Source organism: Schistocerca americana, chromosome 1, assembly GCF_021461395.2.
Source record: "Schistocerca americana isolate TAMUIC-IGC-003095 chromosome 1, iqSchAmer2.1, whole genome shotgun sequence".
NCBI classification, from domain to species: Eukaryota; Metazoa; Arthropoda; class Insecta; order Orthoptera; family Acrididae; genus Schistocerca; species Schistocerca americana.
This window is the reverse complement of record NC_060119.1, coordinates 218,173,565-218,201,194: the sequence shown is the minus strand read 5'-3', so window position 1 is coordinate 218,201,194 and position 27,630 is coordinate 218,173,565. Positions and strand designations below refer to the sequence as shown.

General features: G+C 41.1%; 1 protein-coding gene across 1 annotated transcript in view; it reads right to left on the bottom strand.

Moving 5' to 3' along the window:
- The window catches only part of LOC124621604 (protein couch potato-like), a 183,169-nt gene extending 157,588 nt beyond the window's left edge, over positions 1-25,581 (bottom strand). Inside the window, exons 1-3 of the mRNA XM_047147154.1 lie at positions 25,507-25,581; positions 17,182-17,235; positions 11,069-11,131 (exon numbers count right to left, since the gene is read on the bottom strand). Of these exons, the coding sequence (XP_047003110.1) occupies positions 11,069-11,131; positions 17,182-17,235; positions 25,507-25,554 (165 nt within the window). The 5' untranslated portion in view covers positions 25,555-25,581. The remainder of the gene's footprint in view (positions 1-11,068; positions 11,132-17,181; positions 17,236-25,506) is intronic.
- Between the last annotated feature and the right edge of the window lie 2,049 nt (positions 25,582-27,630).

Below are 27,630 nucleotides of genomic sequence, written 5' to 3'. Positions count from 1 at the left end.
AAGGAGAAATTTAGGGAAGGGTACTGAAGTTTCGTACGAAGAAATGAATCTTAGAGGTCTGGTGTTGACGCTGTAATTCTGGCATACAGCTAAGAACTCGCAAGATCAGTTGATTGGAATGGATAGCGTCTTGACGAAGTTCTAAGACAATCATCAAAAAAATAGAAACAAGGGTAATGGAATCTAGGTGCTACTGAGAAAGCGAAATTACTAAATGAGACATTAAAATCAGACATGTTTTGGTAGTAAAATGACTGACGAAAGCCGAAGAAGAGAAGTTTTAACATGCAGACTGGCAATAGCGTGAAAAAAATTTCAGAAAAGGAGAAATTTAGGAATATTGAAATTAAATTTATATGTTAGAAAGTCTTTTGTCATGCTGTTTTTCTGGAGTGTAGTCTTATACCAACGTGAAAGTGGATAAGAAGAGAACAGAAGCTTTCGAAATGTGGTGCAGCAGAAGAATGTTGACTGACGAAGAGGTACTGAATGTAATTTGGGAAAAAAGTAATTCTTGGCACAACTCGACTAAAAAAGTGGATAGGTTGAGGGGTACGTTCAGAAGCATCAAGAAGGAATCGTCAGTTTGGCAGTGGAGGAAAGCGTGATGCATAAAAATAGTTGGAGGAGACTAAAGAATTCACTGTAGTAAGCAGGTTCAGGTTAGTATACGAGGGCGATCAAAAAGTTCCTGCTAGAAGGCTGTACAGTCCAGATAGCTACGCCAACCAGGCAAAAACGCAGTGAGCATTGATGTAATCATCCCAACGACTCAACAGGTTGAAGGTATCAGTCTGGTACTACACCGCATTCTGTTGTGCGAAGGAGTCCGTAACTACTTGCTGCGCATCCTCGTCCAATAGGAATCGTCGACCATTCAGGGCGTTTTTTTTAAGGGACCAAAGGCACGAAAATAGCATGGGGACAGATCAGGAATGTAGGGCGAGCGCTTCAGTGTCTCCCACTTGATATGGCGTTGGATGAGGCTAGCTTCCCAGATCGACAGGCGTCTTGTGTCGAATTGCGACCAGCACGGAGCTTGGTGCACCATTCCACAAAGTTAGTTTTCAACAGACATGCTGCCCCCTAAACTTTTGAGCCATGTTGCGGCTCGCGTTGGTGCCGTTGGTAAGTTGGCATCGTGTAATAGGGAGAGTGGCGTCTCGTTTCCTTCTTGTGTTTACTGGCGACACGACGTCTGCTAGAGTTATCCGTGAGTGGCAGCAGCAGTAGCGGTTATCGATATCTAGTACCGTGGTACTATCTTGGGAGGGACATCAAGTGTTTTCCGGATCGGAGTGTGACAGGAGTTGCTGTTGGGATGGAGCAGCAGTGAGGTCCGGCAGCGTGAGGACAGGCCGGGACTGCTGGCGGGACGCAGGCATTGCCAGATCGAGGGGCTGTAGCTGCGAGGGCCACAACCTCATTGTCCACCGGACCCAGGACGTTTGAGCTGAGTGAACACTAACCCAGTGGTGAAACCGCCACTATTTTGAGATCACGCCATTTCCTCAAGCGTTGCTGCGCGCAGGGTCGCTGAGACGAAGAGCAACAAGTGGAGTGTTTGGAGTTGGAGAAATTAGTTAGCCATCCTCCGCTTCTTATTATTAGTCATTGAATTCCTTTATTGTGAAGTTCAACCAGCGGTATTTTTCTGCCTAGTGGTCGCTAACGCCCCAGTTACCCGCCCTGGAGGTTAGCGTATTTTCGCGGCAGTGTACCTTTCTTCACCTTGCCCCGCTGCTGTCCGGTAAGGCATGTAGTTAGCCTCCTTGATTGTGGTTCGGATATGTTGTTTCTGTTGGCCTCCTTTGGTCGTAGTGGTTCCTTCTGATTCTGGATGTTCTAAACACTGGATTCTGAAGACGGAGTGCCATCTGCCGGTTCCACCTTGTCTGTGTTATTCCATCGTTGTGTTGGTTACCAGACGTTAGGTAGATGGTGCAAAAGTGTTGGTCAGCGTTTAAACTGTCACTAGTTTGAGTTGCCATCCGGTTAAGTGAATACAACTCTTGGCTGACTGTCTCATCGTTTACGAAGTTGAACGACTTTCCCTGGTCGATCCTTGGAGCACTGTCTGAGGCCCACTTCTCTCTTGATTTGATCATATTGTGATGATTGTTAATAAGGCCTTCAGCCGTGAGTGCAACTTGCTTAAGAAGTTTTTTATTAGAATTTGTGTCTTAATAGTCAAATTTGATAATTGTTCCTTATTGTCAACCTCATTTGCAATTGGTTCCAAATAAAGTGTACGTGAGTTAGAAAAAAAGCTGAGCGACCAACGATAACTGTGTAAGGCCCCATCCACACCGAATCCTGTCGTTCCCTAAGTCCCATGTTTCAACATTCTTCATTCTCCGATGAATATCTACCGATGTTTGTCCTTCGGCATCCAAGAAAAAAAAAAAAAAAAAGAACTGCATGTTGGTCCTGTCTGGACGCATTTGGTAATAACGTCGCCATACTTCAATTTTTCTCATTTGCTGTACACACTGCAGTGTCGAAAAGACACTAATCCCTTGCCTACCATCGCTGCTCAGTCGCACTATGTTGCATATACACTGGGGATCGTCTGTTATAAACTGCAGTACTTATGCAGAGATGAGGGTGAACTAGTGTGGAGAGCTTCATCAAACCGGTTTGTAGAATGAAAAACCACTACTACAATAATCTGAATAAGTGTTCCTGTACATATGTTTATAATAATTTTTATGGTAATAACCCTTAATATTTCTTTAAAGAATGTGTGACACTGTTTCCGACCACCTGTCCACGGGCAACGTTGTCCCCAGTTCTATAAAAGTTTTCACGATTCGTGGCAAACGCAGAGCTGGCGCGTGTTGTGGAGAACGGGTTGAGGGCAGAAAACTTGGCCGAGTGGCCGTTGCGTGTGGAAACCATTAAGCCCCGGCCGGGCTGCGGAGGTGCCGGTTGTAGAGAGAGGGCGGCGCTGTATTCCGTTCCGCGGCCTCGAGAGGGCAACGGCTGAGGGATGGTGCTCCGGAGACGCATACATCACGGCCGGTGCTCCCGCCGGCAGAGGTGTGACCGCGCTCGATAAAGCCTCTTACCCTGGACTGTGGCCGATGCGAGGCGCTTCCTGCCCGACTTTGGACAAAACCTGCTGCTTCATAGTGGTTGTCTCTAAAGGTATCGGAACAAGCAACAAGTGTTTCAGCGGGCGGCCGTTTCACTAAGGTGTAAAGGAGGTTCAAGTTAAGATCTGTGTTGTAAGGCTGCGTCATGATCGTCTTCAATTTCTTCTCCAACTGTTGACGTTTCAGCCCTTCTGCTGGTGTCTTCTTCAGGACTCTTCCGTTGTCCTCGACTGTCTGAAACGACGACTATTGGATATGAAATTTGAAGAGTAATATGACATGCCCTTACATCCTAGACAATTTAACCTTGAATGACAACGGCCACGAAAGCTTTTAGACATGTATGAAAAGGAGCTATATACTCCAGTGGTCGTTATTCTGTAATATTAGTGAGAGGGCTGGGCCGATAAAAAGAATATAGGTTTTTTAACGCAATTTACATCAGTCGATATTTGTTTCAAAAAACGCATGACACTGAACTGCATTTACTGGATTTTATTAGTACTACTGGTTTCGACCGTAAGCCAACATCTGGTACGGAACAGCACAACATTCCAATTTGTAGAACAACATTAAGACAACACAAATTGGCGTCTAGGAATCACATACTTACGAAAATCATTAAAACATTTCATTTGTCATGAATATTGAAACACAACGCACTGAATATTTTAATCCACATGAAACACGTAATAAAAATTTCATTCATAGCATTTACGTCTTCTGAAATCGTCGTATTCATATGAGAAGGCAACAACAAATACGAAGTGACTTTGCGTCGCAGTCCAAAGATCTCATTATGTCATGAAGAGAAATCGAAATGTCATCCAGTATCGTCACGTAGCACAGTAATTTATTTTAATACAATCATGCCATCCTAACACGCAGAAGTAGTTTACAGTGACCTGTAATAGTCCTTTCGTATTAAATTTCAGAGTATTTATAAAATTGCTTTGACATATGGTAAATTGTGGTTTTTACATAAATGTATCTGTTGTTAGTTTTTAATATAGGTAGATTTTTATTCTTTGAATTTCTGTATTTGAGTGCACATTGTTTGATAAATAACCTAAAGATGTGGCTGAAATGGTTAGAAATCAAGATAAATTTTTACTATTTGAACTTACTTTGGAGATAGGTATGGTTTGTTGATCTTATTACCATGGGTTCAGCAATTCCAGTGTCCTACTTCTTCACTCCATGTACTTTTACTGTACGTTAACAGAATAATGACTCTTGTATACATCATCTACGTCATCAGCAAGTTATATACAGCTGGAAAAACTTATGGGCAGGGTCTCTAATAACTTGTATGAGCCACAAAATTACAAGATAGCACCTTATCCTGTCACTAACTTTAAGTACGTGATTGTTATTGGATCATTTATATGTTATGTTTTTGAAATACTGTAATGCAGATATTTATACAATGTTACATTCTCAGTCTTTACGTAGTGACCAGGTCAATTGGGTCCTTGATGTATGCTTCTCATTATGTCTTTTTCTGTTTGTTAGCGTGACATGAATGTATTAAAAGAATTACTATGTTGCATGACGATACTTGAGACAAGATTTAGCTTCCTTTCTATTATTTGTCACGTTTTGTAATTGAGTAATGTGCTTGTATATATATCTTCATTGGTACATCTTCAGCATAACGAGATCTTTGAGTTGTGATGCCTAGTCACTTTTTTGTTATCATCTCTTATGAATAGGACGGTTGCTGCAGTTGTAAATGCTATGAATGAGTTTTCTTATTACGTGTTTCATGTGGATTAAAATATTCAGTGTTTTGTGTTTCAATATTCATGACAAGTGAAATGTTTTAAGTGATTTTCGTAAGTATATTATTAAGTGACTGCTAGGCGCCGTGTTGCTGTTAGGCACTAGACGATGGGTTACGCCGAAACCGGTAGTGGTAATAAATTCCACAAAATGCAGCTCAGTATCACGAGTTTTTTGAAACTAAAGGTTTCCATTTCAGAACATTGCAGCAGTGTTATGTGCAACGCTGCGCAACTTCGATATGGGTACAGAGGTTGATACACCTGCCCCTACCTATGGGTTTCATGCAACCTGCAAAGCCTTCAAATACCACGGGCAAAATTTTTTTACTCTTTCTCGCTCGCTACATGCTCCTACAGAAGAAATGAACAGGACCTTTATGTAGGAAATTTAATGTAGTTAAATACTGTAATCGGAGATGTTTTCAACAGAGGCTGTAGTTATCATATTATTGATGCAAGATGTACAAAAGCAACATACAAAGGTGTTTTTCTTGAATAATCAAAAACCGTGGCCTCCTGTAAAACCGTATCGCAGTACAAAATTTAATTACATTAAATTTCCTTCAGAAATGTCTTGTATATTTTTTCTGTAGGACTAATAGTTTGCACATAGCGAGTGAGAGAATAAGAAAATCTCGCTTGTTGTTTCTGAAGGTGTTGCGAGGTATATAAAAACACAGCAGAAGGGGCAGTTGAAGCAATGTCACGTAGGCAAGTAATTAGTGTGGCATTCGTGTCTTTCCGATGTAAATGCGGAAACGTAAACTGTGCCGACCTTATTACCAAATGCGTCCAAACAGGACCAACGTGCTGTTATTGTTTTCTTGGAAGCTGAAGGACAAACACAAACAGATATCCATCGTAGACTGAATGTGTGTGGGACAGCCATTGTGGAATGCGTGGCCAAGGGGTGCTGCTGCTCCATGATAACGCACGTCCCCACATCACAAACGCCGTAACCCAGAAGTGAAAGACACTCCACTATCTGCCCTATAGTCCTGATCTCTCTCCATGCGATTAATTACAAGTGTCAACAATTCATGTTGGACGAGGATGTGCAGCAGGCAGATACGGACTTACTCATGCATCCAGACTACCAAACGAGTATCTTCAACCTGGTACGTCGGTGGGATGATTGTCTCATTGCTCGTGGTGATTTTGCCTGATTGGCATACCCATTCTGGAATGTATGGCCTTCGAAAGGAAACTTTTTGATCGCTCCTTGTATTTAGCAAGGTGCCCTTAGTAGTCTGGTCGGTAGAGCAGCTCTGAGCGTGGAACATATGCTTTCGATCTCGAGCAGGGAATTCCCTGTTCCAGTATCTCCGAGTGCCTCTCCATCAATGAATCGTGTAAACTTCATTCTATGTGTTATCGTAATTTAACAGTTTGTGTGACGTATTTTACAAGACGGAGAATGGGAACTAACCTAGCTTTTGCCTAACTGAATTTGGAAAAGCACCTAAAACCATACTCTGTCTGACTACTCTACAGATTCACTGCACGGATTCTGGCTCAAAGTATCAGGCTCGTTAGCACGCTGAGCTTTAGGCTTCCTTCCTTCCTGTTTGCTTGACCATTCTTTTTTGAGGTTCCCTCCATCTCCACTTATAGCCCTCAGTCTCACTCACCTTGCCTTCTCGGCCTGCTGCCTATGCCTTCTTTTTCTTCTGTACTTTTCACGTAGTGTGATATCTTCCCTATCACATTGTGTATGAAAACACAATACATCTGTAGGTGCAACGAAAAAACCAATGGAAAAGCTATTTTTTAATGAGTCATTTTTTACTAACTCGACTTCTTTTTGTTTTACATTAAAAGTTCTTTTGTAATGGGAATTAAAGACAAGAGAAAAATAAATAACGAGAAATATTCTTTTCTAGAAACTGAAATAATCATTCCGCCTACTAAACCCACTATGGCTCTCTTATCTCGAAGTATGAAAAAGGTATTTCTTAATGAATATTAAAAATTCTGATAATTGGATTAAATCGCATTGTTTGGTTTTCTACAACGAATAACGTCCTTGACGAAATTTTCACTCTGCAGCGGAGTGTGCGCTGATATGCAACTTACTGGCAGATTAAAACTGTGCACCTGACGGAGACTCGAACGTGGGACCTTTGGCTTTCACGTTCAAGTGCTCTACCATCTGATCTACCCAAGCACGACTCAGAATCCGCCAGAACCTCGTCTCCTACCTTCCAAACTTCAGGAAAGCTCTCCTGCAGATCTAGCAAACGTAGCACTCCTGGAAGAAAGGATATTGCGGAGACATGGCTTAGGCACTCCCTGCCTGAAAGGCAAAGGTTCCGAGTCAAGGTCTCGGTCCAGCACACAGTTTTAATCTGCCAGTAAGTTGAAATGAAGTCCTTGATTTTACATAAAAAAACATTAAGTTTAACATTATGTTCTTCTCCTTTGTTGTAAAACAAAGTGTTTCTTAACCTACATTAAGAATGTTACTTTCTAGTTAGATTACAATTAGCATGACTGACAGGAAAAAATCAGCCATAAATGTAAAAACGAGAAGAACAAAATCCTATAAACAATGCTCATCATTGTGGGTTAAGAGCAGCTTTACATTTGAAAGAACTGAATTCACTTTTTGTTCTTGGCCGTGGTCGGTTATGAGCAGAAGGTTTTTTTTTTACTCGTAGTAACGAACCCCGTTTCACGGAAGTTGCTTCTGTGGCGCGGTTGGTTTGAAACGCGAGGGCGTGACGCAGAAAGGAGATCAGTGAGGTAGAGAGTGCCTTGCAGCCTTGACAAGTGCCTACGAAGCTTCTCCGGCGACCGTTTCCTCAACGAGGTGCACTTTTGTTCTCTGAGAAGGTGCTGCAAAAAATCTGGTGAGAGCGGGAGTAGCTCGTTGTGAGGTCCATGCGGAGGAAGGCCGCACCATGTGTGTCACTTACCCAGTGGCCTCTTGCACACTCCACGGCGCCAGCCCACACCACCTCATATGAGGACCCGCTCTCAATGTTGTCACTTCATATGAAGTGGCTGTCTTATACATCAAACTCATATTTTTTCCAGCGTTATTGCCGTAAATAAATATACTTGATTATCTGCCAAAATTTATGCTGACTAACTTACTGGATGAAACATTATCTCTTAATGGCAGTAATAAGAGTTATTAATGTGATAATATGAAATACCAAATCGTTATGAAAGTGAAGTTATGGGTTAAGTGTAGGAGTCTAGGAGTAAAACGTGACGGAGCGACACAGCGTGTAGCTAAATTTTTTCTGGGGTCTTACTTCCGTGTTACAATCTAAACTAATACGAGTGTGTGCACAATTTCGAGAAAGTGTAGCTCTGTCTTTGTATGACTGCTTATAGACGAAAAGTTCATTCTCTACAATAACAGAACTCTAAAACAGTACAACTATTGACCTGCTTCCGGTGTGACACGGCAGATTATTCTATAAAACTCAAAAAAATAAAAAGGGCGGACAAATGCGTGCAGGGCTCTCGCTTTCAGAATTCCGTGTAAACTTAATGGTGTATACGGAAAGTTCATCTACACGTATCGATGAGGAAGTTTGCGAGTATCAAATGATGTGTCATAAACGCCACATCTTTCGATTAGATTGACATAGAATATTAAATTTGCTACACCGCCAAGGGAACGTAGACCTTAGTATTGACATTAATTTCACCCTCACACCCCTACCCGTTCCTGATAGAAAGGGGTCTTAAAAGAATCCATATCTTCTGATTACATTGACTTAGAACCCTAAATACTTTACACCACCAAGGGACCACAGACATTAGCATTTGACATAAATTTCAATTTGATACCTCTACCCGTTTCTGAGAAAATGGGTCTTTACAGACGGACAGAAAGACAGACGGACAAAATGGCAAAAAAATAATTTTATATGATATGATTACAAATTGATAATTTACGAATTTGTCATTTATTTTTACTGTGAAAGCTTACCTCTTGGCGACTTTCATGGTTCTAGGTCAACATGAAGCACCCTTTAGGTTTCGATAAATGAGTTTTCGAGTATCAAAATATATGACATAAATGGCTGTATCTTCTGACTGTACTGAATGCGCAGCTTGAACCTTTAACACGAAGGACCGTAGATTTTAGTAAAAGAAATGCATTTCAGCTTGATCCATTTAACCGTTCTCGAGAAAGGTGAATACAGGCCTCGCACCGAACTTGTCACACTAGTTGCCTTGCCCGACGTACGTCGCGAACGCTTGCCTACGTCTGGGGCCAGGAGGGAACTCAGTATGTGAATTGAATGATAAGGTAGCGACTAATGTCTTAAACTTTGCCATTTGTTATCCACTGCTTGACTACATCTGAATGTGTAGCTGTGGTGCGTAAAATATGTGCGAAATAACAACTCGTTCCCCACCAGAGGCGATCACTGCAACCGGTAAGACCTGTAATGTCACGTGCTGCGGCATACGCCACAGAACCCTATGTCTCGCTGTCGGCTTTCGAGATCTTGAAGTCGGTCTTTCTCATTCATATAGCTCCTCAAATGGCATCACTAGGCTGAGAAGACGCAATTGAAGTCCTCCGTGCAGGGAAAAGTCCCTGGCAGTAGAGGGCCCTTCGCATGGCAGATGCCTGATGACTCAGCTGCAGAGAGGGACCTTTCACTGATGATTAGGTCTCACAGCGCTACGACACTGCAGAGATGCTGATGGCTACCTTCGACTCCCTGTTCCAAATGGGCCCAAACATTTTCTGTGGCATTAATACCGTGTTATGTGGAGGGCCAGTCAATGTGCGATGGGATGCGCATGCATGCAGCGTTGGACCATAGCTACATCTATGGTCTAAGCGAACAGCCCTGTGAATACGGCTGTTGTCTTCTAGGAATTCAGGCCAACACAGCATACTCATCCTGATGGTTTGGTAGGAAGGGCAACACTTGGTTACTGACAATGTTGGAATAAACAGCCTGGTTCACGATTATTGTAACCAATATGAGCACAAGTAGTGGTGTGGAAAACACCTCCAAAGCATCGCAGAACGACATCCAGCATGCAATGAACCTTCCAGTTAGTGAGGGGTTAAACGTTTCATTGTGTTGTCTGCGCACTCGAAGCCTTGCATCATTTGTAAAGAAGCAAAACCGCTAATCGTTGGATGATGCTACACGCCTCCAGTCAGCTACCGTTCAGAATCATCTTGTCCACGTAATACGTGCAGCACTACGTGTGGCCTTCGTGAGTTAATTGCAAATTCTCATTGGAAATACCCCTTTTCAATGTTCGATTTGACTGCGATGGCCGTGCATTCACTGATAGCAGCAGTCGCCTTCAGGTTTGAAACCGATTGTCATTGTCAAGACTAGCCAATCGTTTCCAGCCACTGTCGCTTAGGATGTTTTTCCGAGCACTGCTTTTACGCCGCGATGCACGATTCCGAGTAACCAAACATGTTGGTCAGTCAGCATTTATACGTCAAGTGTGGTCATTGGCGCATCCAAACACGATAGGTCTTTTCTGCTATTCTAATCCTACTGCGCTGATTCTGTACAACCGACTGGCACATACACTTTAGCTCATTACCATGACTCACGTCACCAACGGAATTTCTCATAATCTCATGGTACCAGTTGTACACCATTTATAGCGCTCCGAAGCGACTAATGCGCTCTTTTAAGAGGTGTGAGTGATATTTTGTCCGGTGAGCTTAGCTATATGTGTTTTTTTTTTAACAGCAGTATCAGCTACAAGAGATAGTAATATGGTTGTCGTCGGCAGATCAACTTTGACGACTACGCGATTACTGTGGATTTGAACAGATGACCGATCATTGCTACCTGCCAGACGAGACTGATTAGCATTAGGCTGTGGCCTATTCTCAGATATTTCATTTTCCTTATAATTAACGTATCATTGTTCATTTTCTTACCAAATCAGTGAATGTCTTGATCTCCTACGCTTACGTGAGTTCTCTGTTGCGAGTTTCGGGGAATCGAACTAAGATCTTTTATATTGTTTTGAGACACACAAGGAACCGAGCCTCAAATTGATCATATGTCTAGATCAATCCTTCCTACATGTTGCTACACGACAGGAATAGGTCGCTCCGTCAACTTTAGTGGTATGTGATGTGAGATTGGGATGGGGGTTGGGTGTGAGGGTTGGGGAATGGGATGTCTCTTGGAAGGCGGCGTCGTGGCAGTTGGAGGTCCGCACCTGCAGGTCCTGCTTCGCCGCCTCTGCTCCGGCTCGAGTGTTGAACGTCACGAAGCCCACCGGCTGCAACAGAACACGTTACATATACCAACAGCTCAACAGCGAGCGTCACAGCACTCGTTGATATTCACTAGACTAACTGCAGCACTTAACGAGATGGAGAAAATCGTGACTATTTAGAGGGTGGCTAGTGGCTACACAAACTTTCATTACTGGAAGGATAAATTAACGGTGAGCGGATGGGGAGGGTGATATCACAATAACAACTTTCCTTTTCTCTCAGCCGCTCAGCTGATACTAGCCTAAGCATAAGTTTGACTGTATTTTCTAGGCATCTATATGGTATATATTCACATAATTCACGTGCTTTGAAATTTTGCTTGAAAATTTGTGATTTATAAAACTCAATAAAAATAAATTTCAATGCCAAGTTAAAAACAGAGAATTACCTGAGATTCCCTGGAAACTCTCTGAGATTTCATTGATTTTTTCCAGGTAAAATCTAATTCCCTGAGAATTCCAGGTTTTCCGGGGTGGGCAAAATAAAACTGGCTCCAAAAATCACACGTCTTGATATTATATCTGAAGTTCCCAGTACATTCGGTCGAGTGTTAACGTAGCTTGGTACACGCAAACATAGTCGCCGTGTATGTAAATGATTGGAGTTGCGATTCTCGGTGACAGGAGGAGAGGCTACCAGAATGCATAAGTCTTGTTCGTCTTTACTGCTGTTATCTGACCCGGTAGGGTATACGCATATAAGACGGACAGGCAGAGTCAGATGTAGAATGATCACTGTGAAGGACACGGAAATGCCGCGTAGTCGTGTGAGACAGCGTTATCAGCGTCTGACAGTGTTCGAGCGGTGCCCCATCATGGGGCTCTATTTGTACGACTGCAGTCCAGATTTGCGGGGGATTCTCATGTGACTGTGGCTCGATATTGGCCTGCATATCTTTGAGGTTCCGATCGACCACGTCTGATCGCCACAAGGAAAGATCACCCTATTGTGCACCAAACACATAATAACCTCTCGACATCTGTGACTGCCATCCATGAACAAGTAATGGACTTTCTGCAATATTTGGTGTTATCCTGTACCTTCAGTAGAGGCAAAGCAGTAGCCGGTCTAGTGAATTACTATTCCATGTGTGGGTTGCCGTTAACCCCACAGGACAATTGGCTGTGTTTGGAGCGACGCCATGATTGGAAAGCCTACATTGCTGAAGAGCGGTGTCGCATTGTGAACAGCGATGACTCGCGGTTCTTCACTACCCTGAATGACCATCGTTAGAAAATATAGGAGCGGCCTGGGGAGGCGTCCCATTCTTCCATTTTTTGGGGATCCAGAGGGGTTTTCATGTCATAGCGTGGGGAGACCTCGGGTATGAATTCGGGTCACGTCTGGTAGCAATTGAGGGAACCCTGACAGCAAAAGAGTACGCATGTTACCTTATATGCGACAGAATTCTGATGTCACGTTCAACAGGACAATGCTCTTACAAACATGAGGCATGTCTCCAGGAACTGTCCACGTATTGCTGAGGTACTCCAACGGACAGTAAGATCTCAAGATCTGTCTCTCATATAACATGTATGGGACCAACTTGGTCGTCAACTGTGTCCCAGTGCCAACATCAAGGATATCAAGGACCAGTTACAACAGTTGTGGGAAAGCATTCCTTAGGAGAAGATACAAAGGCTGTATAACACTTATCCCAGCCGAGTCACTTCATGCATCCAGGCCAAGGGAGTGCAACGTCATACTGGCAACTGGTCTCATACTGCCCAATTCTCTACAAATTTGACTCGATTTGTAATCAACCCATGAAGTTTCACTTCGTTTCCTCCTTCCCTTCTGGATGCTTCACTCTTTTTGTCACGCTGTGCACCTTAAGATAGCCACCAGAATTTATCATCTGCAATGAAGTCAGATGATGTAAGTTGGGTTGCCTATCTTCAGGCGTATTAAGTATTTTTCGGGTCGTTTTATTTTGCCCATCCTGCAGCTTAGCTGCAGGAAACAATGCAAAAGCGCTGAAACGAAGAAATAAAATAACTTACTGAAGATGCTACAATTTACTGAAGATGTTAGGGCAAATACACGAAACATGGTGTGTATCAGAAATCCTTTTCGAATAGCGTGTGAAGATTATTTTCTCTTTTTGGGCAGAACAGTCTCACATGATGGAATAACATTCTTGCTTTGTCTATATATACACTGTGTAGAATATACAAAATATCAAGGTATTTAAAAGAGAAAAAAAGAAATACATTATTATGTGAGACAAATGTCACCGATGCACCTTATCCCCGCCAGGGATAGGTGGAGGTTTCGACCCTAGTGATGTTCAGAGATGGTGTTCAAACGCCCTTGTGATGAGTATAGTCTTAGAGAAGTTGCTGAAAATGTCATCCGTTCACATTAGTGTAGAACTGGCATCTGCGTGCTGATGACTATTTAACGTGCCCTAAACAAGCTGGTATTTTACGAATAATGGCTGCTGCTTCAGCCAAGCGGCAACCTGCACTTCTGGAGTGTGTGTCGGTATCTCGTACATCAAACACTTCATCTGCTCCCATTAAAATTCTATAGGAGGTCAACAACATCTCTAAGACAATATTCGAGACACGGGAGTGCGAAAACCGGCTATGAACATCATTAGCGCCAAAGCCTTCATGGAACCTTAATGGGGAAACGTTGCATCTCTGTAAAAATTTGTACACTACCTCTTTTCACCCAGTGCGTACCCCATGCTGGTGGGTACTTGACATCAATATTAGCCACTATCACATTTTGCAACACAGGGTGTTTAATTTATTAGAACAAGCTGGACTTTTATTTCGGAGCTTACTTTGCATTCATAGTTAGTATTGTTCCTTTGCCAAACGCAGTTGTAATATTCAACGTCAATATACTGATAAAAGTTTCTATTTTATTCAACATCAACAGCCTAAGAGGCTTTCCCGCTCTCTTCTTGACGTGTTGTTAGCTGTCGGAACTTTCGTGATCTTAGCCGACGATCGTTTAGTTCGAATGTTGAGCGTGTAAGACCTTTATAGTTCGACAACGAACATTTAGTAATGTAAACTGTTTTCCTTTCATTATTTCGTGAAGTTGTAATCGAGAAAAGTTTTGAAATTACATTTAAAGTTGTTAAGTGCTGTCGTTATCAAATACTGAATAAGTTAATATGTAAGCTAGTATTTCACGCATCTCAAAGTTTATGACGTCATGTCTAGTGAACTATGTGGCGTATAATGACACAATTTTGTTGCAATACATTCAGTGGTATGCGTGCATACAGTCTGCGAAATATGTTACGAATGGAGTTAGTAGTAAAGGAACAGCAGCTTAAAACGTAATATCCGATGCTGAAGTTCTGCTGCATGAACAGCGAAAATGTAGTAGACGATAATATTTTTGCTTTCATTATTTTCTAGAGGGTGTGAGTAAGGAGAAGTTTAGAAAAGGTTTGAAATTATGAAGGTTTGCTCGAAGTCAATAGGTGCTCACATTCTTAAATACGATACTGGATGAGTATCGTCTGAGTAATTAGCTCGTCGTGTACTATGTTCCCACAAGACACAATTTATAAACTGAATACTTAAATTATTGTGTGACAGTTCCAACGTAAGACTATGCCTTTTAACGAGTATATTGTGACAGCTGGTCAATAGAAATGTACTACTATCAAACATAAGCTTTAATTTCAGGAAGCTGTTTCTGACGAAGTACGTTTGGAGCACAGCGTTATATGGCAGTGTGACATGGACTGTGGGGGAACAGGATTAGAAGAGAATCGAAGCATTTGAGACGTGGTGCAACGTTGAAAATTAGATGGACTAACAATGAAAGAAATGAGGAGGTTTTCAGTAGAATCGGCGAGGAAGGAATTGACAAGAAAGAGGCAAGGGATGGTAGGGCGTGAGGTAAGAGAATAGAGAGGTAGTGGAAAATAAATATTGAAGTAAACATTCAGCTTGTTCCAATAAACTAAACAGCCTCTGATCCACAAACTGATTTTGGCCTTCAGAAAAGCCTTTCTTTCACATTCCTTTCGAGAACTGAGAGAGGGTAAAACATTTATCCATATGTAAGCGTGCCAGGATCTCTCGTATCTTATTTTTCTGACTCCTGCAATATACATGGAAGGAGAAGAATTTTTGTGCAGTGAACATTCAGTATCACTTTTCGAAATGTTCCTAACTAGTTTTCACAAGAACCATACGTCCGAAACATTAGCATTAAAGTTCCATTAATAAATCCGTTACACTTTGGGAGGTGCCACATTTATTCAGTGGAGCAATAAGGCTCACAAGCGACTGATTTTATTTTCACAAAAGACATTTAGTCACCGGACGATGTCCCCTTGTGGTATGTATCTGAGACACTACCACGAATTCTACCTGTACTATGTATTCTGTCAAATCTGGAAAGGTCGAGGGTTTTACAGTGGAATGTCACATTTAATTAAAAAAACCTGAAATTCTTTCTCTTGTAATGACAGTAGCTTAGAATAACACCAATTCTTTTTTCTCTAAGCCACTAGATTAGGAAATCCGTATTCATTCTCTCATTATTCTCCTATATTCTATATTGATCGCTGGGCTTTCATCCTGTTTCGTCAATTTTTTTTCGGCTCTCATCGCATATATTCTAATATCCTTCTGTCTTGGCCCTTTCTCTTCGCTTTTTCATACTCACTCCTAATGCAGTCCATAATTCAAACATACCTTTCGTGCCCCATTACTATAATAATAATTATTATTATAATTCCACACTCTAAATCTAACTGCTGCCTCATATCGTCTGTGCCATATTATTACAATGATTACCACTAACATTATTATTACCACTTTATTAGTATCCATACTAATTTCCTTCTGGCTGTTTGATGATGACAATGCCACTTTTCTCATTTCATGTTAAGGGAATGTGTTTTTAGAAATGAAAAGGAGTCTCATTTCACCAACACTTAAAACTAATACAAGTAAATATTGAAATAAACACATAGAGCTTCTCGAACATTTAATGACGTACTGTGATACAAGGCAGTAAGATAGTGCTGCTGTACTACAGAGAGTGTGAATTCCTTGTGTGAGCTAATTTTATTTGGACCTATACCTGTCTAGGCAACTCCATTGGAGCTTTGTGTGATAAATTTCACTGCCAGATAAACCTCATGCAAGAACCCACTACCTGTCTAGTACCGGGGCATTCGCATTCAGAACCTAAAATAGTAAGTGAAGGAGTTCCATGACTGTTTTTATCAACAGAAACTTCTTCCTCAATTCTATTTCAGTATTTGTTAACAGGGAAGCTACTGTAAAAAACCGAGTTCTCCCCCTCGCGAATTAATTGTATCGTTCCAAATTTCGATGTTTTCCATCTCACATTTTTCGTGCGTTTCTATGAATGTATAATTAGACCAAAAATTATAAGATTAATTATGAAAGTGTGAAGTTCGTCATGAACAAGAAAATCGAAAAAATTACTTTCTTTTTAGCACTCATCGTGGTGCAGGTAGCTGAATGAGAGGACAAATATGTATGTAAAATGGGGTGGACACAAAAATGAAAGAAATGAACATTAATTCGACATCTTAAGTACGAAAATCACACGTTTCATTGTGTGTTGGCAGTTCTTTCCGGAGGAACATCTGTCGCTATAATCAGTTTAATTAGTCTACAGAACTACAATTAATGCCGAGCATTATTGTCGAAAGTCAACCAGCAGTCAACAGTAGGTTCCTGACGACTGTATTGTATTTACAGAAGCTGTGAGAGTTTAACGTTGTAAGTTGCGATATACTGTCGGAAAAGTATGAAAACTGAGCAAATCTGAAGAACTGGAGTCACTTCGAACATCACCACACACCCTACAATATCCTGATTAATGCCTAAAAAAAGACACATGCATTTCTAATAAAACAGCAAATCTTGACGTTTTGCAAAGTACTTTCTTAGTGTTAAATACTAGAATCAGATTCGATAAGGAAGTTTTGGTCATCTTTCAAAAAAACCGTATGAGACGTTTACAGGTACTGATGAATTTAAACTAACCCATCAGCAGAACTAATGTAAACAATCAGTCAAAGTAGGTAGCTTACCGAAGCTGTCTTCCCGTTCTTGCTTGTGACTTTTAGCAGTGATCCCTCGTAACCCTGAAACAACGTATTCCAACATTTACCAACAGCAAAATAAGGTATGCTATAATACGTAATACATATACTCTATTTAAAAGGAATTAGGTTTTTAGGAGGGGTAACACATACAGTACCCATTAATCAAGTACTTAAGCTACCCCAAGGCAACATAAAACTTACCAAGAAATTTTCGGAAATCCGAAATGAAATAAAGTACCCTAGTTAATGACTCAGAGCTCTGCTTTTTACAGAGAGTCTGAAAATGGACACATTTCGATGATTAGTTTCTTTGCTGTTAACATTACGTTGTCACAAAATGCTGGAGACATTTTTCAGCCAGATTTTATTATAAGTATCCTGTATGTACAGACAGGCAGTTACATCATTTTGAAAAATCGCTTACAATCATTTTTACATACATTATCAAATATTGAATCTTACATACAACACATCAGCGTTGTGTATGCTGTGAGCGTGGAAAACACTATATTGTAGTCGGTAAACAACGAAATAAAAATCTTTGAATTAAGTTTCACACAGTTTAGTACATATATCGTTTAATTGGATCATATACCATTGAGATTGGACAGAAACCCCTTCCTGAATAAAACTGTGTACAGACAAGTGATTTCATAATTTCAGAGAGTCACGTACCATTACGTTGAAATACACAGCTAAATGTACAATTCTACGTGCATCAGAGTATCATTGTACATGTAATGAACAGTCAGTTTCAGAATCTGGGAACCATAGACTTAGCAAATAAAGAAGTAAAAAAAAGTGCCCTGGTTTATCCGTGTGTCGCATTATACACGTTTCGTCCGCGATATAAACTTGAAACGATTTTATTGGTAGGATTATACGCTTTCAAAGTAATTATAAAAATGATATGCACATGCAGTTCCCTCTTAAATCCAAACACCACAGCTTAATCAGATGTATTATTTTTCCTGGTTTTCATAATGTGCAAATATGAAACAATATGAAGGAAATTAATAGGTAGTTAGAAGTTGTCAGAAATAAATTATTTACTGTTCTCAGCATCTATATCTGCGGCCGTAACGAGTAAAATACGTATTTTAATTTTTTTTTCTTTTCATGCTTTTGATACTAATATGTTTCGAGCTTTCGCCTACCATGTGGTTCTACATCACGTTTAAATTTGATACAACACGTGTTTATAATATATTTTCTTCAGTATAAAATAAAACCTCTCGCAACTTAACCTACTTTAGCATTCTGTTTTGGCGCTGCTGGTGTTTCTTGACTTGTACTTCAATAATAGCCGGTTTCTCTGGATTATCTCGTCGGAAGTATGCATCCATTGTAGACCATGTCCAGCTTTATATGCAGTTTGTTATTCGTCAGCACGATGGCATCAACTAACAGGACAATACAACGTGTCATACAGTTCGCAGGGACGTGGGTGGCTCGAAAAGCACCAGGAGAATTTTATCGTACTCCCTTTGCCACCAAACTCCCGGATTTAAAATCAGTGAGGGCAACTCGATCGAGCAGTTCGCACCATGGATCGTTAACCGAAAATCCTGGTGCAGCTAGCCAAGGCACTGGAGTCGTCAAGGCTTCACATCCCTATTGGTGCTTCCAGAACCTCACTGATTTCGTTCCAGCACGTCTCGCAGCAATATGCGCTGTAAAAGGTTTTTATTGAAGCTTTTTACAAGTGGTGACATTAATGTGACTGGACAGTGTAGTAAAAACGATTTGAAATGAAAACTTCTGCATTAAGTTACCATCTAATTGGGCTGGAATTTGACCCACGGTCTACTGTAACAAGAAATACGATAGTACTACAGCATTTGACATTTTACAGTTTACTGTATACTGGGACCCATTAAAGGAACGGCTTCACGTGTCTTCCTCGCAGTTCGATGTAACACTGCACTCGTATCAGCAGTGAAATACCGAGTCTTTCAAACATTTCCATATCATCTTGTGGATTTTGACTAGGCTGTACAACTCACTGCTCCACATTTTACAACCGCATCAACGAGAGTGCTGTATGTTTCACTTCTGAGGTGGCATCAGACAGAAAAGTCCAGAGGTTTGAAGTCAGGTGAAATTGCAGGCCAGGGCACATGCCCAGCTGGCTTTAACCATCTTGGCCCACAGTGCCGCTTCAGATATCTTCTTACACAGTCAGAAAAATGTTCCGTGGAACTATCACGCGTTTATCAAATTCATTAACCATGGGCCATGGGTCATATCTGAACCGAATTAGGCATGAACTTAATAGGTAACTTTATATTTGAAATGCATCTGTCTTTGCAGTAGCTACATAGATTTTCTTGTCGTTTGATTCTCAATTCAGAGTTTTCCACAGATAACACCATGTTGAACAAATACTGTTCCAAACATCTTTCTTTAAAAAAAGAACCAAGGTATAGCGTTACGTGTTTCACTTCTTTCTTGTCGGAGCAGCTTTTTTAAAAGGCATTTGTCAAGATGAACTTCTTTTTTACTTATCCATTTCGTTTCTCGTTGGGCGGCGCAGCTTGTGCGCTGCAGGCAGACCGGGGCGCTTACAAAACACGGGGACAGAGCGGCATCTGGGCGATGATAAACTTCTGCCGCCCCACCCCAGCGCCAGCTGAAGATGGAAATCCCAAACTTGCGGATTGTTTCATAACTTGGCCGCAGCAGAAGGGATCTACCAAACCGTAAATATTTTCCCACATAACTTGCCTCGGCTGCAGGCACCGGAAACTTCCGCTTCCACCGCCGCCCTGTTCTGCACGATCGTAGTGAAACACTTGAGCTTTCGGCAATAACCCGAAGGGAAAGAAGAGGGATGTGACGCTCCTGGCGGGTACAATCGCGGAAGTTCGCTACCTGTCTGCCTCACGGAAAGGGGAAATGTGGTGGTAATCACAGGTGAGTCTGAAGTCAGAAACGACATTCGTTTCTATTATTTTATCGTCTATAATGTCTATAGTCATACTCTGTACACTGCTGTGAAGAGCATGGCGGAGGGCACTTCCCACTGTACTAAATATTGGGGTTCCTTTCCGTTCCATTCGTATATGGAAGGTGAGGAACGAGACTGCTTAAGCGCCTCATTGGAGGTTGTCATCTACATCTACATTTATTTCGCAAGCTATCTTTAATGTGTGGAGGAGGGCACTTTGTGTTTCACTTTCACTTCCCCCCTTTTCTGCTACAGTCGCGAATGGTAGGCGGGAAGAACGAGAGTGGTTAGCCCTAGAAACTCTCCAGTTTTACCTTCATAGCCTTTTCGCGAGATTTGCGTGGTAGGAGCAACGTACTGATTGACTCTTTGAGGAACATATGCTCTCAGAATTTCAGCAGTAAGCAACTCCGTGATATACAGCGGCACTCTTATAGGGTCTGCCACTGAAGTTGGAAGAGCATGCCTGTGACGCTTTCGCACCTTATAAACAAACCTGTGATGAAACGTGCTGACTTTCTCTGGAACTTCTCTACTTCCCTATGAACAATACCTGCCAAGGGTCTCCAACTGACCAGCATCGCCCTAAGAAGGGTTTTACAGGCTACCATCTACGTAGGAAGACTGTATTTTCTGACAAGGGAACCTCCCCATCGCACCCCCCTCAGATTCAGTTATAAGTTGGCACAGTGGATAGGCCTTGATAGACTGAACACAGATCAATTGAGAAAACAGGAAGAAGTTGTGTGGAACTGTGAAAAAATAAGCAAAATATACAAACTGAGTAGTCCACGTGTCGCATAGGCAACATCATGGACAAAGGAAGCCCAGGAGCGTAGTGGTCCTGTGGTAGCGTGAGCAGCTGCTGAACTAGAGGTCCTTGGTTCAAAGCTTCCCTCGACTGAAAATTTTATTTTCTTTATTTTTGCATAGTTATTATCTGTCCGTTCGTTCATTGACGTCATTGTTCACTGTAATAAGTTTAGTGTCGGTGTTTTGCGACCGCATCGCAAAACCGTGCGATTAGTAGACGAAAGGACGTGCCTCTCCAATTGGAACCGAAAACATTTGATCGCAAAGTCGTAGGTCAACCGATTCCTCCACAGGAAAACACATCTGATATATTCTATACGACACTGGTAACGGCATGTGCGTCACATGACAGGAATATGTTGTCGACCCACCTAACTTGTACACTTGGCGAAAGGGTAAAAAGATTCTTCTACCTTGCCCGATTTAGGTTTTCTTGTGGATGTGATAATCACTCCCAAAAAAGTGATGATAACATAAGAATTTGTCACATAAAGTGAAAATAAAAAATTGAACTTTTCACTCGATGGAAGATTTGAACCAAGGACCTTTCGTTCCGCAGCTGCTCACGTTACCACGAGACAACGGCGTTCCTGCGCTCCTAGTGTCCTCGACGTTGCTTATCTTCCCATGAACTACTCGGTTTGTATATTTTGCTTATTTTTTCATAGTTCCACACAACTTCTTCCTGTTTTCTCAATTGATCTGTTTTCAGTTTTTCAAGGCCTATCCACTGTGCCAACTTATAACTAAATCTGAGGGGGTTGCGATGGGGAGGTTCCCTTGTGAGTGCTGTGGGTAGGCATTGCCCCTACGCAGGCAGCCACCAACATTACATCAGAGGAAAGTGGTCACATAACTCGCAGGGGCCAGCCTTCCTGCGGACAGACGCAACTCGGCCGTGGTTCGCTCGGCCATCAGATGACATCCCAAGCGCCTATAGAGATCGCTGGCACCACGGTTCTATTCTCCTCTGCAGGTCAGTGTCTTTGGTATCCTGGAGCTGGAGCGACGACGAGCAGTTCACTTCGACAGTGCTTACTGGGCTAGGTGCCGAATTCCATCAATCAGGAACTCACCTTCGAGCCACCGCAGTGACGACGCCACGTTTCATGTCAGTAGTCAGCTAGTGGACCTGCAACATTTCTTGACTGTGTTTCGGCATACTGGGACTTAGAAACTGGTCCTTCTGAGACTAACTCGAACTGTGTCTGAATGTATAAAATTTTGGACTGTCCCGTCAGGACCTGAAATTTGGCTAGCGTAGAGTTAGAACGTTTCCGACCAGTGTTTGTTTCCTACCTAAAGACCTTCAGCCTTCAAACCATATTGATGTTTATTCGTTCTTCCAAAAAGTGAATGTTTTCGCTCACGCCTTGGATCTCTCTGATAATGTTACTGTGATTTCATTAGTTGAGAAGAGAGTTTCTTTTTAGTACTGTTTATTCCTCGTTCATGAAGTAGTCGTCTTTGGCAAGTGATTAATTCTTACAATGTATCACAATTTTAAACATGGCTGAAGCAGCAGCTGTTGAAAACCTTCGATAAATGGTAACAACCAAAGGGTTGCAGGATAAAGGTTTATTGAAATCCTTGACAACGGTTTCGGTATATCTAAATATAGATTCATCAGAAGCAAAAATACACTACAATCACATCCTGCAGTGGAGACATATAAAACAATCGTGCCAAAGGCGTCGTAAGTAGTTAAAAGTACAGATAATATGGCGTGTTCGCATCGACCTTCTCTTCATAATTATGCTGTACAGATGGAGGTGATATTTTAATTTAAACTCCTGACGACGCCTTTGGCACGGTTGTTTTATGTATCTCCACTGCAGGATGTGATTTTAGTGTATGTCTGCTTCTGATGAAGGTATACTTAGATATACCGAAAACGTGGTCAAGGATTTCAATAAATCTTACGATTTACCAAAACACACGCCGGAGAAGACGTACTCTCTCATGTTAAATAAACTTTGTACCAAAAAATCTATGCGAACATTTCTTGTCCGCCAAACCAGGAAGACTAAGCACTGAGGAGTCTCGAAGTGAGTGGGTTTGACTTATAGGTAACAGATTTTAATCAAGTTTAGCGACGACGATCTTAATTGAAAACAAAGAGACACGTAATTCGGGCTTATTGCTAGACACTCCCTTATTTGTGAGACAATCGAGGTCGATGTCGACCGAAAATAGTATTATCAGTGCTACACTTCGAAATATCGTCAAAAATATTTTTCATTAAATGTAATATGGGATCCAAAGTTGGACTTACTAATATTTGCATTTTTTCATGCTGTAGCTAGGGTACGTGTCATTCTGATCAACCAGCAGAGCAGGTCGGCGGTCCAGCTGTTAGGGCGTTAGACTGCTTAACTACCGGTCCGTGTTCGATTCTTGGTGGTGTCCTTTTGTTTCATTCGATATATGCCTCGGTGTATGTGATAATATTCCAATGGGAATACCTTTCTTTGCCTTTAAAGTAAAACATCAGTGAGTGTGATAAACTATCAAACAAGTATATATAATGCAATGACAACTATTTTTATCGTTGTACACAGAACAAAAATACAGTATGTTATTGGGTAATCCTAACTGATCGTGTATTCGTGAGCGTTCTCGCAATCAGTGTGGTGAAACTTATCATAATCGGACAATTCTCGCACCATACTCATTGATATGTTTTTTGATACATTGTTCGTGGAAAGCATATTTGATTCACATTGTTAAAAACAAATCTGTCAGATATCAACATAGATGCGTACCAAGCGCATTAAAGCATATCGTGAAAAGACAGGCTCGGACAACTGGTTATGGTCCAAGGCACGAATTTTGATAACATCCGACCTAACTTATAATTGACTGCTCTGCTGTGATGTTGCATGATTCCTTCGTGCGGTGAAATTCTTTAACTGTCGGTAGAAGTAAACCTCACACGGTTGACAAAGAGAGGTACATTTCGGTGATTCGGTGATACCACTTTCACCGCGCAGGTCCGTTGAGCATCATCATCTACGACAGTTCTATCATATCTATCATATTGCGCCATGTGTCATGATGAAAATAACTATCGATACATTATATATATATATATATATATATATATATATTAATTTGATTAATCACAACTCCCAACGTTTTACTTCAAAAATGGCATAGAAAGGTATTCCCATTAGTTGAATGTTATCAGATACAATGAAAAAAAAATCGAATGAAAGATAAAGATACGATAAAGAATCGAATACGGACCAGGAGTTTGGTAGTCGAACGCCTCGACCGCCGAACTCACTTTGGTAGACAAGTACAATGACGGGTACCATAGCTTCAGCAGGGAAACACAAAAACGTTAACAGCTCGAATAGTATTAACTTTCGACCCCACGTTATATTAAAAAAATGTTTAGTTTTAAACGAGCTTTCGATGTCTAGCACTAAAAAGACGATTTTCCGTCATTAGCTTCGACACAGATTTTTTAAAAAACTGGGGAGTTCTAGCAAAAGGCAGAAACACGTGTGTATTTATTTTGAATACGCGTCCAAACAGCTGAGGGGGCATGGCCGCTCGATTACCTTAGCCGACTACAGTTTGCACATTTTATTAATTTCATTTCTCATTTTGCCCACTTTCATTATGTCTTTGTCCCGTGTCGCCAGCTGTCCCTCTGAACTGTTTTTGGTACGCCTACCGTGCACGCGACTTTTTTTATCGTTTGGCAAGTTACTGTAAATTTTATTTAATGCATGTGCCGCATACACAAATCTGCAGCTATCCTTTCAAACTCAACGTAAAATTTCTCTTTTGACTCATGTTATAACTGTAGCTCCCTTTCAACTGCATTTTAATGCATTCAGTTTAGGCGTATACAGAGTGGTCTAGGACCACATTTCTAAATTTGTATTACACCATTGCAAACATTATTCGGCCGAAGACTTTGAGCTGCCATGCAAGCGAGGGCCCGGATTTACGGGACGTGTGTGGAATCTGTTTTATCATGACTGTACTTTATGTGTCAGTGCTGCTTGTGGCTGTGTATTTTAACAGTTTTCTCTGTTAATTTCATCAAGACAGGGATGTCTGCTAATTTTCCAGTCTATGTGCATTACGATACTGATTATTACAGTAGAAAGCCTAACTTCACGTACATTTTTAATAACATACGGGCATTTCTGTGTTTAGATCAATCTGAAGATGATCCAAATGATTGAAACCAGTAACTGAATAAACAAATATTTGCGATCTGTGACTGTTCTGACATTTACAGAATTTTGTAACATTGGATCGCTGTCGCCTTCACTTCAAAGAATATTTTGACTTTCCATCGTAGCTGGTGATGGGAACAACTCGTTCGATGATGTCTTATAACTAGGTTAGCCTCTGCCTGCAAAGGTGGTTTTCAATTTCTTTATTGCAAAATCGATTATGCAATAAAGAAATTAAAATCATCTTTGCAGCCATAGACAAAGTTGTTTACGATTGAAAAGCACTAGGAAGAATACTTGACAGTTAAACTAGGTAAAAGTGTGGAATTCATACGACAGCAGACTCACCTCATAGGCCCTGAAGAGTAAGTACAGTTCCCTTGGCTTGGCATCCATAGGCAGGCCGCTCACGAACAGCGTGCGCACCTGCAAAGAATAAAACCTCAGTTAGACTTTCTTCGGACAATCTTTCGTTAGTACACAATCCGTGCAATGAATGCAAAGTGATCCAAGAATACAAAATTTTGAAAAACACAGCCCTCAGTCGCAAACACAATGAATTTGTGACCTAGGTTTCGATGTCACAAGGGACACCTTCTACGGACAAAATTAAAACTAAATGTTACAGCATAACGTACCAAAAAATACGAAAGCTGCGGTCATACCTGACAGCGTCAGATAGTCAGAATTAAAATGAAATGCAACAGAAGAGCAAGCCACAAGGGGCTGCCATGTGTCCTCTGCTACAGTCGCTGATTGACAGCCACGTTAAAAACCTTGTGATCCAAGAATACTGAAACGAAATAAGCGATGGGAATATATTTTTATAATTATTTTCTCCATATCCATTATGAAAGCGCAATGGCAGAGATAACCGTTTAAAGTCATTGTGGGATAACATTTTCTTCATCAGAATTTTGCGAACAAGTATATAAACTTGCGACGTATAATATGACCTCAGCGGTTTGGTCCCTTAGGAATTGACACACATTTGAACTTTTTTTTAACCTGATGATTAGAGCATTACGTCTTGAAACGCGTTGTTGAGTTTTGTCCACGACAAACCCTACGGTTGAGTGCAACTAATTGAAACACAACAACCGTTACTTCACACCCGTAATCGATAGCATATATAGAGGACCGCCATGTATGGTCAAATATACACCGTTCTAATATGACGAGCACTGAGGCACAGTATTGCACCTCCGCAGGTACACTTAATCAGTCGATCTTAGACGACAGAAGATTTTGGGAGTCTTTGGAAACAGCAGGTGAAACGTAACAATCAACATCTTTGCAATTTGGTAATTCTACGGGATTCAACCATCAACGGGTAGCTTCAGTTGCTTGTCACATCTTGAAGAAACTTGTTGACCATCTTTCTCTCCAAATCGAAAGCATTATCAAGGGTTGAGCCGATGTTACACGGTATAAGCACAGTCCAACATAAACAGTAACGTCGGCTACTGGTGTCAAAGTTGCTACCCTCTGATCGTTGGAACGACACTAACACCCCTAGCGATGAGAAAACCAGCCGTAAAATTAATGTTTATTCTTAATTGTTTTTCTACTTAGTTGCCGAAACTGTCATCATATTTTTGTCTTCCAAGCATTAAGAAATGATGAAAAGACATGAATGATTGTGAAATAAATGTAAAAACTGATTGAATGACATAAGCTACAAGTTATTCACGAAGAAGTACTTTCGACTATGAATATACACCTTATTCCGGTGAAAGCAAGAGAATACAAAAAAAATCTTGTATTAAAAATATACGCTTTTGTTGTTATCTGCTCTTATTATCATATCCACTTCCCGTGATACATAAGTTTTGTGTGGAATGTAATGATTCGCACGTGCGTACATGTCACACCAATTTCTAATCACGAATATTTTTGTAAATGTAATTCTTTTTCTTCAGAGTCTAATGCGCAAATGCTCTTTCCGGTTGTGGTTCAGATATAGCAACAAATAAGGAATTGATTTCTTGTGTGTTCGGAAATAGTTTTATTGTTGTCGACGTTTTATTATCACATCTGTTTGGTTTTTCCCTTCATCTTCAGTTTTTGGTGGCTTATTTATCAGGTTGAATAATGTAGGTCTTGAATTCGGTAGATGTTTCTTACTTTCTACATTCACTAATTTGACTGGCAGTGTAGTGAGGATAATTTCATGTTGTCTAGTGGATATATAACGTCTTTCTGCCAAAGTCCAGGTCGTCTTATTTTTTAAAATAATTACTTTGTTCTTAAAAGAAAACCACATTTTGAAGTAATACGAGTAAGGGAATCGTAAATAACCTTTCCTGTAATGTACTGCATTATCCGTTCCATGGTTCCTATGAAACTAAAGCAAGACAAACGTGGTGTTCCTTCTTAATCAGTGCCGATTGTTATGCCACTACAACGCTCCCTGTTGTAAAACCTTTGTTACAAATCACTGTAAACGATAATATTCGCACTCATCCGATA